The sequence below is a fragment of the Strigops habroptila genome, chromosome 4 (genome assembly GCF_004027225.2).
Source record: "Strigops habroptila isolate Jane chromosome 4, bStrHab1.2.pri, whole genome shotgun sequence".
NCBI classification, from domain to species: Eukaryota; Metazoa; Chordata; class Aves; order Psittaciformes; family Psittacidae; genus Strigops; species Strigops habroptila.
Genome location: NC_046358.1, coordinates 46725312 through 46738312, shown reverse-complemented (window position 1 = coordinate 46738312; position 13001 = coordinate 46725312). Strand labels below are relative to the sequence as shown.

The following is a 13001-nucleotide window of genomic DNA, read 5'->3' as shown; positions in this document are numbered from 1 at the left end:
CATCCTCAGCTCTACAGGTCATATGAAGAAAAGGTAGCTGGGGAAAAGGGAGAGATGTCATGAGTTTCACAGTATGAGAAAGGCTGCAATGTGAGGGGAGACAATACGCAAGTGCTGTCACTGGAGCTGGCAGTCAATCCTCAGGCACCAGTCTGTAGGAAGCCAGGCTTCAGCAGTTGTGATATCCATCAATGTCATGTTTCTTGAAAGTTATCATCAACCAACTCCTCTTTCATTACAGGTTGTAGGTTTTGATGGTTCCTCAACAGTTGATGAATTCATCCAGCGACTGAACCAGGAAACAGGAATGAGGAAACCATCCCACATGGGATTTTCTCTGTTCACAGATGATCCTTCTGGCAGAAATTTGGAACATTGTCTGCAGGGTAACATGAAGGTAATTTTCTTTTTTTCCCTCTGCTTCATCCAGCATACATCTTTGAAGAGCTGCTAAATGGCTAATACATTTTTCTTAATGCAGCAAGAGCAAATACACTTCAGTATTGTCTATCTAGATTAGTATTCAGAGATGAGATATTCATTATGCACTTGGGCCGCGACAACCCTATGCAATGCTACAGGCTTGGGAAAGCATGTCCGGAAAGCTGCCTGGCAGAAAAAGACCTGGGGGGGGTATTGGTTGACAGCTGGCTGAACATGAGCCAGCTTGTGCCCAGACAGCCAAGAAGGCCAACAGCATCCTGGCCTGTATCAAAAACTCTGGCCAGCAGGGCCAAGGCAGTGGTCATTCCCCTGTACTCGGCACTGGTGAGGCTGCATCTCAAATACTGTGTTCAGTTCTGGGCCCCTCACTACAAGAATACATTGAGGTGCTGGAGCATGTCCAGAAGAGGGCAACAAAGCTGGTGAAGGGTTTACATACAGCACAAGTCTTATGGAACAACTGGGGGAACTGGGGTTCTTTAGTCAGAAGAAAAGGAGGCTCAAGGGAGACCTTAGTGCTCTCTTATAACTACCTAAAAGGAGGTTGTACTGAGATGGGGGTCAGTCTCCTTTCCCAAGTAACAAGTGATAGGACAAGAGAATATGACTCAACAGAGAAGGTTTAGACTGGATATTAGGAAAAAAATTCTTCAGCGAAAGTGTTGTCAAGCATTGGAACAGGCTGTCCAGGGAAGCGGTTGAGTCACCATCCCTGGAGGTATTTAAAAGACGTGTAGATGTGGTGCTTAGTTTAGTGGTGGGTTTGGCAGTGCTCAGTTAACACTTGGACTCAATGATCTTAAAGGTCTTTTCCAACTTAAATGATTCTGTGATTCTATAATTATCTCAGTCTAGTCTGAGATACTAGTTAAGATGAAGCATATTCTGCTTAGTAGGTGATAAATTGGTCAATTTTTAAAAAGTCAGCTTAGATTTTAGCACATATATAAGTTTTAATTTGTCTTGACTACAAAATTAAAACCTGACTGAGCTAGCTAGCATGATCAGATATCACAACTAACATCAAATGTAACACTACTAATTGAGACGAATTTATGTTAGGCTGTGAGTCTCTTGGCATGTCTATATAAATCCCATCTATTGTATTTATATTTATGAAGTATCTCCAGATAAATCAAGCTTTCATTGTCGATGGGTGTACTTGGGGAAGAAAGCTCTCTACTGATTAAGCCTTCACTTTAAAAAAAGAGAGGAGTGTCTCACATCAAGGGAAAAGAAAAGCAGATAAAGTATTAACATTTGTCTTTCATGTGGAGATTTTTACCCACACTGTGGATGGATAACTGCCTTAAGTAAGCAGGCTAGCCATGAGTGAGACACATCAGACTTTGGTACAAATTTGGGAGAATGATTTGTCATACAAATTGTCACGTTCAAAGTGACAACTTTGAAGAGGCCCTGATACCTGTGAGGAACATTGTTTTACACAGTATAAAATTTCGCATTGGCTAACAGAGGGAGAAGATACCAGTAACTTTAAATTAGATGGTTTGAAGAGGAAACTACCACAGGTGGTGCCAAATAATATACTTCTCTTTCGTGGCCTGATACAGATCAGATAATCTGGAGCTTTGCTGGTAGCTGAACGACCATTTGGAGAGAGGAGATATTAGAGTAAATGAAGGAGTTGAGATGATCAAAGGCATCACTTTTACTGGATATTAACTGGTTATTATTTACTTGCCAAGGCAACCTGAGTAGCTTCTTAAGAGAGTATTAGGATATCTGATATATTTCATGTGGCTTATGTTTACATTCCTTTTATTGAGATGCTATCAAAAGAGAAGTTGGGACCTTTATTAGACAACTTGTAAAAGGAATGGAATAATCAAGAGAAGCTGAATGGAACCAAAGAAATCAACCATGCTATTACTAAAAATATGTCTGAGTTACAAAGTTGGAATCTAGGACCAAATGTTCCCAAAGTTTGAACATTCACATCCAAAGGTGTTTGGTTCAGCCATGCATGTAGACAGTTGCTATTCAGAGGATATGTTAGTCCTTTAGTTTGGCTCAGGGGGGCACTCTGAAACAAACCTACCAATCATTCCTGTTAACCATGCTTTGATTCACATCAAGGAGCACCTTTAGAGAGCATGAAATGGATTCTTTTTACATGAAGCATGAACTGGAAGATGTGATCCAACATAGTAGGGAGCTTTCAGGCCATTTGGTCAGACTGAAGCTAGTCCAAAGGCAAACTCTTTGAAACTCATACAGTTGGGCATAGAGTCTTAGGTGTTTCACTGTGCAGATCTCCTCCTAGGCTTTGCTGCTTGCTAACATAGACATAACCACAGAGTTGCTACTAGACCAGAATTCACTTACACATGGTTCCCTGCAGATCAATGCTGGAGTTTTCAGTTGGAATTCTTTAATTATTACACACTGAGTAATAGAAAAAAGAAATTGTTTGTCACTTTTGGCTGTGTTTATACTGATCCAGTGTGTTTATCTTCTGTGTTGCACAATTCCTTTTTTACGTACTTTCCCCTCAAGCCTTGACTATACATTTCACCTCAGTTTCTCTCTCCTTTCCCCATGATATTTTGTTTAAAGATCTGTGATGTAATTTCTAAATGGGAACAAGCCTTAAAAGAATTGCATCCCGGGAAATATGAAGGTGGCACGAGAATTGTGAAGTTGACCTATAAGAACAGGTACTGTGCTTTCTTGGTTGGCATCACTACTGCTGTTAATTAAACATTTCTAGACTGCATATATCTCTGTAGATGCCCAGTAATTTATAGTAGTGTTAGCGCCAAAACTATTTTAGTTAAGATGGGTTCAAATCCTACATGAGATGTGATGACTTTTGCGTGTAGTACATGTATAAAAGAAGGCATATGGCCTAGAAGTAAAACCAAAACCACTTTGCAATAGCAGAAGAGACTGAAAATGAGTTAACAAGTAGCTGTAGCACAATAAGATATACTTGGCACAATTTCATTTGCCTAGATCCTAAAGTGTAATTAAATAATGTGTGTTAGGTGAGAGGAGGAGAGACCTGAGGGAAGAATCACCAGTGAAAACAAATATGCTGAAACTTGCAATTAAGTGAAGAATCACAAAGATGAAAAAGATAGAACAACGTTCTAAATAGCTTGAGCTGTAGAAGAGACATGTAGTAGCAGTGCCCAGACTTTATAAAGAAAGAAATGTTACAGGTTAGATGATGAGAGATGGTAGAGAGGGGAAGTACGAGACAAAGATCTAAACCAAAAATTGGAACAAGTTCATCATTTATAATACAGACATGAATTCTGAATTGTAGTGAATGAAGAACTGTATATGAGAACAAGAAATGGCTTTCTGCATGTGCATTCTCTTTTCAGGCAAAATAAAGACCACCCCAAAACCAATAAGAGACAAAGTTCTGTACTGAATGTATGAAGATTTTGTTGATTGTAACGGTGGAAACAGATTTCTGTCATCTTTGGTATAACAGAGGTGGAAGCAGAACTTATTGCTTTTGACCCAGAAGGCAGTATTTGTTTCAGGGATGAAACTTTGTGGTATTTTGTTGGACTGGAATGTGCCTAGACTGGACACAAGCATGTTTTGATAAGGTCTTTCCAAGGTTGGGCTGTTCTAACACCAGGGACTCTGATAAGACATGTGTAAGGTCAATATGGTCCTAATGGTGGTGTTAATCTTAAAATGAAAATAAACTGACTCACTGGAATGAGTATATTGTGTAGTATTGTGGAATATATAGCCATAGATGCAGCTTTAAATTGATATTTGAATTAAATGGTGTGGGCTGTAAATAGGCATGCATGAGGAATGGTTCTGGGAAGCATTCCCCAAGCTGGTGTCTTCAACCCCCACTAGTCATCTTGCTATACTGGGTCAAAGAATTGCAAGCACGAAGGGAATAAAAAATAGTCGGAAGCTTTGATTTACAAGAATGATTCTTCAATTTTTGAAATAAAGGCTGCTAATTGGATCTCCTTCTTTCTGCTGAAGACTTTTTAAAGGAAGAATAGCAGTGTAAGTGGTCAAACCAAAGATGGTAAAAATAACAAGTGTACAAGACCTCTGTGTGGAAGTTTATACATGTAGAGCAGGGGTAGCTCTGTATTCTGTGATAAGCAGAGAAGACCAGATTTTAAATATTGCCTGTCTGTGCTTGAAGGGGATGGATGGACACAAATTTACCTGTGTTTAATAAGGCTTCACTATCTTGAAGTGATTGGCTTACAGAATTCAAATGGTTTTCAAAGCTACAAAGCATGTTTGAGCCCCCTTGCCCAGATCTTGTTCATAAGGAAAGCACCTCAGCTTCCAAATCTCTGTCCAGTACCCCTGAAATACCCAAAGTTTACTTTGGAGAAAGAGGGAGAAAAAAAATCACTCCACTCTTATTTTTCACTCACCTTGATTAAAGTTTCCACCTCTAATTTCAGTTTGCAATATCTTTTTATCTTCACAATCTCTCTATATTTTAGGCTATATTTTCGGAGCCAGGCCAAAGGTGAGACAGACCGTGAGCGGTTGCTACTGGCCTTCCAAGTCAGCAATGAAATAGCCAATGGAAGGTTTCCTGTTAATAAGGAATTAGCTCTGGAAATGGTGGCTCTGATGGCTCAGGTGAATATGACTATGGGCAGAAATCCTCCCTTTTGTCCTCCAGGGACTTTAGCTGTGCACTGAATGTCTATGACTAAGCAGCTATCTTTTACATCAAAAGTGTTTGTTGTTTTGGGGTTTTTTTTTACCAAACATAGTCTGAGATGTACCATGCCAAACACATTACAGCAGCATATGTATATTGCTAGAACACCTCTTGCTGTAGAGAAATCTGCTATAAGGGTGCCTCCCCTTTCTTTCTGAAGAAAAATATTGAAAAAAAACAGTGAGGCTGGAGTATCCCCAGACCTGCTCCAATTAGTAGTGCCTTAGTAGAGATATGGAAATATCTCTACTAAAATTCTATTAATAGTAAAAATTTTCCCTGTTATACTGCAAATAGCCTCTTAGGAAGAGCATCATGTAGGATCCTCCAGGCTTGCATTTAGGATTTTATCAGATAAAAAATGCAGTATGGGTTGTGGGCATGATAAGCAGGATAATAGTTTCTTACTGAGCTGAAACTGGTTGTGCTATTTATTAAAACAGTGTAAACTGAGTTGAAGAAGCTGGGAATGTTGTCCAAGCTAGAAATACACTATTGTTCTAATTAGCCAATTGAAAATAACCCTGAAAAGCTTAGCAGTTATACAGAAGTGTCTCCTTACAATAAGTAGCTGACACAAGATCAGTAGCTGAAACAAGATCTTGTTTCACATTCTTAGATCAGCAAAGAATTCCCTGGGCAGTCATGTCGCAGTAGTTGCTCTGTTGTATACATTTACTATGGTAAATGCTGTAGACAAAATTCCCCAGCCTAATGGTGTCTTTTTGCATGACTAATAAACAGAGTAGTTATCAGTATGGGAATTCATGGAACGTTCTACCGCACTACCCCCTCCAGTGCTCCCTAACCCCATAGTTCTGTTGCACTATAAACTATAATGTTGTCTTAGGTGGAATATGGGGACTTGGATCGACCAGGATCTTCAAGTCCTGGGGGAACATCACAGTCAAAAATGCAGCACCTTCTCCAGCAGGTCTTAGATAAATTCTACCCAAAACACTACAAGCAAAACATTACTTCGGAACAGCTCAGGTAAACTGTTGGTTCTTCTGTACTTTGCACTGAAAGAAAATTTTATTGCAAAATTCTGTCTTTAAGAATTTTGAAGGAGCCCTGTGAAGATTATTTGATGTAGAAACTTAAAAAAACCCACTAAGTGTCAGGAAAAGGTTCCTTTAAAAGAAAATAGCACATAACTATTATAAAAAGAGCCAAATCACCAACTAATTTTCCCTTGGACAAGAAGTTTAAGCCTTTCACTTCCAAATTGGGCATCTCAGTTCCAACAAACTCTATCCTAAGCCTAAGATGTATTCTGTTTCTGAATTTTTGTTTTACCCTTCCCCCAAGTGTCAATTGAATCCAGATGCCTAACATTTGCAACCAGCCATAAAGCCAACAAATACGGGCTGCTTCAGGCCATGCAGCAATTCTGGTAGAGCATACTCTGGCAGGGCTTTTTGGTGTTCTGGCTTGGGAATTCTCACACACAATGCAGAGCCCTCAAGTACTCAAGTACATAATTCAGATGCTGCCATGGATCTCAGCTCTAACTGTTTTAAAGAGAGAGAACAGTCATCTTACAGATCCAAAGCAACTTAGGGATGCAGTGGTGGAACTAACACTATTCCCACCTTTTGGAAGCAATTCCATTTGCATGATAGCTGCCAAACCATCCCTAGTGAACCAAATCAAGAGTGCATTAATATATTGCCACTCCACATAGAGCCTACTACAGACAGGTTAGGATGTTAAGGTGAGAGTATAATTGAATGTGAAGACAATCTGGACAGGATTTTACTGTAACAGCTGCCTGAGTGTAGCTACAGTTGTTTAATATATACACCAGTGGGCAACCCATATGTGACTGTGATTCCTGGGCATTACCGTATACTAGTAGTAAAATAATAGTGGAAGTGGAGAAAACGCTAAAATAAACTGAGGGTGTACAACCCTCATAACTGTCCGTGCTAAAAGCTCTGTCCTTAGTGCTGTGTAGAATGGCCTTTTTGGAATAAGAGGTACATTTATTAACTATTATGGTTGACTCACCCTTCCTTGGAAGACATTAGTAAATAATGCTGTCTTGTGTCTTGGCTTCTGTAAGGCAACTGACTGACAAGTTGGCGACAAAGTGGATGGTGCTGCAGGGATGCTCTCCACCAGAATGCATTCGAATTTATTTGACAGTGGCCCGGAAATGGCCTCTCTTTGGAACCAAAATATTTGCTGCTAAGGTAACTGGAACATGCTTTTTTCTGTTCCTGAGAGTGAACTGAGCAGAGCTGTAGCTATGATCTCTGGTTACACCAGTTAAAAGTGCTTCTACTTCAGGAAGGGGGAAAAAAAAAAATAACAATACTCTGTTCTGAACGATCAGCTCTGGTACCACATACCAGAAAGAAGCTGTCACTTTAGAAAGAAGGAAGAGAAATATATTCTAAACACTAGGGGTTGCTAGTATTCAGTAAATACTGAACTGAAGGTTCCCTGATTGCATCAGTTGATTATAATACAGGGTACTACCTCTCCTTGTAAACCTTGCCAAAGCTTTCTTAGACAGGAATTTCCCAGGTCATCAAGGCTGCAGTGATAATTTAAAAAATACTATTTACATAGTTTTTTTTACATACATTACCACTGGGGGAGTGGAAGGGAAGAGTCCCCCATAAATCACACCCAGCAGCTGATGCTAGCTAAAAGGAGAATGGGTACTTTCAGTCCTGTTCTTTACTTGACATAGAGAGCTAGTGTGGCTTTCCTTGCCACACTAGAGTCAAGCCCTGCTAACGTCCTGTTGCAGAAAGAAAAACAAAAGCATGTATTGGGTAAGCTGCCAGCCCACAGGCATCAGCAGGAGAGCAAAGGACAGCTGGAGGGTCTGCTTCTCCCAGTAGCTTCTTCCATCCCTCAGCCCATCACAGGCTAGGGATCTGTACCTAATGCCCTTGCCTGAACTGATGTTTTAGCACATAGTGGCTGGCTGAGAAATTGTTTTGGCGTCAGCCAGCTTCCCCAACCAAGCAGAAACCTCCTCTGTTGAAAGCTTGAGATAAGTCTTGTTCATGGTTAAATGTCTCTTGCTTTGAAGTCAAAGCTGCTATAGTTATGGAATAAAGTCTAAGGACGAAATGGACCTCTTGAATAAATATACAAGAAGTTTTCAAAAAGACAGTTATTTCCACTGTCAGGAGTAAAACCAGAAGACGTTACTGGTCCTTGAGGTTACCACAGAATAATTGGAATATAGAATAGTTCCACACAGAGTTTAAATAATGTTGATATTTCTGATGATTGACACATTTTATAACTTTACAATAGTTGAACAGCAAAGACTATGCCATTAGCCACGTAATAGCACACTCCCAGGGAAGACTGATGTCATTGGCCATAACACATAACTCGTCCCTTAACAGATAATTGATGCATATTTGTCAAAATCTGTAAGAAAGAAGACTGCTTTGATGTGATGGTACTGAGTGTACTGCTGTTACAGAAACCAACAGGCTTCACTGCCTGCCTGCCTGCCTGATGAAAGTAGTGCAAGAACCAGGGCAGAGCAAAACTGCTGTCTTGTTGCTCTATCCTAGCACTTGCTTCAGCTTTAACTACACTGGTGGAATTTACTTAATCTCAAAGCCTTCATTATCATTGCATCTCTTGTGCCACTAGTCCCAAAATCCTGTGTAAATCTGAAAGTTATTCCAGTTTTTGAGAAAAGTCCTCTTAAAAATCAAACCAGGTCAGACCAGTAAGTCTATGGGATTCTCTCTCGTCTTCACTTTATCATTAAACCCCAAGATTTATGTCAGAAACATATTTATGTGGTGGTCAAGAAATATCTAAATTGATTTTCTTTCTCTCTAGCCTATTTTGCCTTCCTCATTGGAAGACTCTCCAGTCTGGATAGCTGTGAACGAAGATGGTATCAGCATACTGGATTATAACACTATGGTATGGGTGAGGAACACTGAAGCAAAATAACTTAACCTCCCACAGAAAGACAGTCCCCTGAGTCCACTTAAAGTCATTGAAAGTTTGTGTTTAACTTCAAATGGATCCAGAAGTTAATTTGTAGAAGTCAGAGATGAGGGAAGTCAGTACTATGTTTGAACACTACATAAACAAAGGAAAATTACAGCTACAGTGCAAGGTAGAGTTTCATGAAACAGCTAACTGCCTCGTTGATGAGCAGTAAACATGCTCAGACATCTTTCAAAATCTGTGATATGTGCTTTACTACCACCATCTGGGATATAACAAAGTTCGGACTATTGCTCTGAAGCAGGGAGGCATTGAGCAAGCTAGGAGAAAACTAGAAATGCAGTTCTCACTTGAGCTTTCTCTACCAGCTATTACCTATAAAGCCCATTATTTACACTGCCAATTGCTGCTGGAGAGCTGGTGTTCTTGCAAGATGTAGCAAACATTAGTTTAAGGTGGCCGTTTTTTCTTTTACAGAACTATGACTCTTTCAAACTTTCTGTTGTCTGCAGCACTTGAAGGTTTCTTACTCGTACTCCTCTGTGCTGACCTTTGGAGGCTGTCGAGATGACTTCATGATTGTAGTCAGTCAAATGAAAGAAAGGAGTTCTGGAAAAAACAGTACTGAAAAGCTCCTTTTCACAATGGCAATTCCAAAGGTAATTACAACATGAGCAGTATTGTTCTTTCTAGCTGGCAGCATCACAGCTGGGCAATTCGTGCAAGCCCTGGGGACTGGTACGTGTGGCTGCCACGCTAGCTATATGCATCCAATAAGTCCCTGTAAGCTGAAACCTTTAATCAAGAGACTTTTTCTACCTAATTCCTAGACAGATTGTCATTTCAAAATGGAATAATTGCATGTGAGAAAGCCATTTGCGAAAGTTATGCCGTCAATAGGTTCTAAAAATCAAAGGGCACTCTTACCTCTAATTGACTTACAGTTAATCATTCTCTTTTTTCCTAGATTGTTGAAGCAACACTTCTTATTGCCAGCTATATTAACTGCTGTTCATCACCTTCACTCCTATCTTCTACACAGCCCTCCCGAAGCAAAACACCTGCCAACAAGCTCTGGGAGACTGAAAATAGGTGCTTGCTTCCTTCTATGCCCCGAAGCACTAAGGGGCCCACCCTGCTCTGAGGGCTCATTCCAAATTACTTTGGGGCTTTTTTGTTTGTTTGGATTTTTGTTTTGTTTGTTTTTTTTCCCACTGCTGTGTACCAAATAGCAGACTGCTACGATTTTGCTGGTTACACACATTAATTTAATGTGGGCTCTGATTCTTTTTCCATAATAATAGACAAAGTTCCTTGGTGTGGGTAGAGAGAGTGTCTTCTTAAAAAAAATATTGAATTAGGGGACTGTGCAGGAGTTTCCTTTCCATGCCACACTCCATCCAAAATACCATGCCTCAGGTAACTTGCCTGCACGGTGCTCCAGTTACTTCCTTGCACCCATTCTTCTTCCGTCTCCTGATCTTACTGCTTTGCTTACAAGCACATGATTGTGCGCTTTGATGACTGCCATTTTCAGCTTCCAGAGGACAAGAACTTACCAATTCCTTGCTCCAGATGTGAAAGGAAGGAAGAAAGAAAGAAAGAAAGAAAGAAGACACTGTTGAGAAGGAAGAGGAACTAAACTGAATAATTATGATGCAAGTCAAGGGTAATTTCAGACCTGACATAGGGAGTATAAAGTAAGAGTTCAGTGGTACTCAAGAATTTATTTTCAACTTTAAATAAGGGTGGAAACCTACTGGGTTTGCATGTTAAGGACTCAGACTGACTGGGACTGGAACAGTGTCAGATGATGCCCTAGCTCCTATAGAACTGATGCATTTTGGGAGTTGATGCTGTTCTACACAGTAGATGAACATTAGATCTCTGCTGCAGGGCTGAATGTGTCACGTGCTCCACCGTCAGACAAGCACTTTCAAAGACTCTTTCTGTAATCACTGCTGTAGATGTTTCAGGGTGTGTTTGAAACTGCACATCATCTCAGACAAAGGAAGACAAGGCAAGCAAATTTTGTACTTTTTCTGTCTTTCAGCAACTGGAACAGATCTTTCCAAATCAGCTCTGCCATTCTGACTTGACAGAAGCTGCTCCTTTCAAACTCCTGCTTCCTTCATGCTACCCTAGCAAGGAGGAGGTAGTCAGCAAATGTGTACTCAAGTAGTGTTCTTCTGCCTTTCCTAAAGATTTTTTTTTCAATTCTTCTTGAAAATATCTATGTCTACCTGGCTGGAGTTCAGCTATTTTGATAAGCATTCCAACATAATTGCACTTTCAAAAGTACCATGTGCAACTTCATGGTAATTACGCATTCATGGGCAACTTTCCCAAATTAAAACAGCGTGAATCCAACCATTAGAAAGAATTCAGCAATAGCAAACTAAAGCTATTCGCAAATGAACCAACCAACCATACCAGCTTTTTCACTCCCTTGCATCTGCCTTGAAACATCCAACTAGTGCACACAGCAGAGCTGGTAATTCATGAGGTTTTTTTTTCATGCCTATGATGGGTGCAAAGCTACAAATTAAAAGAGCATTGGACAGACAAAAGTAATTCTAAGCTATTCCGTATCAGCATCTTTGTAACATAAAAAAAAACCCTAAAACCCCCACAAAAAACCCCAAACCACCCCATGGCGGGTTGTGGAAACAATATGGCAGGAAAGGATTGTATGAACACACAAACCTGATTTACATATACTGTCATGTATTCACTTTTTATGAATTTGAGGAGCATCCCTTGAAGTTCTGGAAAAGGGTAGAAGCTTTCTGAGCCAAAAACGATTTTGAGAAGGTATTTAGTCTTTTTTTTTTTTTTTTACTTAGATACTTTTAAGTGACTGTATATCCTGATAGACTGTGCACGTATTTCCTCTCTCACACACACACATCAGTTTGACTAGAGAGAGAATTATTCTTCCTCCCTCAATCACCTGTGCCTGACAATCCCTCCTCTACCTGAAGGTCTGTTGACAGCCTGCTGCTTGTATCCCACCAGTAACAAAGCTGCTTCACCATAAGCTGTGCTGCCATCAGTGCTGGGGATGCTCAAGGCATAAACATCTCCAGCTCACAGTTCAGAGCCTGTACGTGCCTTACAGCGCTAACACTACTGTCCTTAGAGACTTATACTGGGGCCAACAGGATGTTGAATAAGCAAGCGCTGTCATGAAGCTCAGTATTTTCTGCCATAACTGCACTTTAAATAGATAAGTGTGACATACAGAACTTTTTTCCTTATTTCTTAAAAATATTCACCAATACTTGAGTATTTCAGGGACCACCCCACTTGGATGGATGCACATACAACCCTAACTATTCTATGATTTATAGCTCACCTGATTTCAACCAACCAATCCTCTATAGATACCTATTTTGTATGATTCTTTGGTAGAGAAAACTATTTCTATTTTAATCAATGCTTTTGGCAATGACTATTGCTGCAGCATAGAATGAGATGACAAAAGCCTTTGTTTTCCTAACTGCTGTGTGTCTGTAAAAGGCTGTCTGGGAGATACTGTGAGATTTCTGATTGTTCTTAATAAAATGCAGTTATCATGAATTCAGCTGTATTATTCTCAGATTGAAGAAACTACTTTAAAAACCAAAATAGGCTCAATGTAAACAAAAATGGATGAAGACTGTGTTTGATATCTAGGCACATACCTGGTGCACACCTGCTCTCGTCTTACTCTTGTTTCTCTCTGCTGATGATCTCTCAGCATTAGTGGATGACTAAGGTGCACTCCCATGGGCACAGGATGGTCACTCCTTCACAAGATGGTTAAAATCTTCAGGCTTCCTCCTGTACGCAGCTACTTGGTCATTTCTTCAGCGCACATTCTCAGGACTTCATGGGACTTTTACAGTGTAGTCAATGTTCCCAGCACACT

The 13001-nt window shown here is 40.1% G+C and overlaps 1 protein-coding gene across 3 annotated transcripts in view; it reads left to right on the top strand.

The window, feature by feature from the left end:
- The window catches only part of PLEKHH1 (pleckstrin homology, MyTH4 and FERM domain containing H1), a 55398-nt gene extending 42728 nt beyond the window's left edge, over positions 1 to 12670 (top strand). For all 3 annotated transcript variants that reach the window (XM_030481937.1, XM_030481939.1, XM_030481938.1), the window contains exons 22-29: positions 242 to 397; positions 3025 to 3125; positions 4917 to 5058; positions 5994 to 6136; positions 7212 to 7341; positions 8972 to 9058; positions 9601 to 9747; positions 10056 to 12670. In XM_030481937.1, the coding sequence (XP_030337797.1) occupies positions 242 to 397; positions 3025 to 3125; positions 4917 to 5058; positions 5994 to 6136; positions 7212 to 7341; positions 8972 to 9058; positions 9601 to 9747; positions 10056 to 10232 (1083 nt within the window). In that variant the 3' untranslated portion in view covers positions 10233 to 12670. The remainder of the gene's footprint in view (positions 1 to 241; positions 398 to 3024; positions 3126 to 4916; positions 5059 to 5993; positions 6137 to 7211; positions 7342 to 8971; positions 9059 to 9600; positions 9748 to 10055) is intronic.
- The last annotated feature ends 331 nt before the right edge of the window (positions 12671 to 13001 follow it).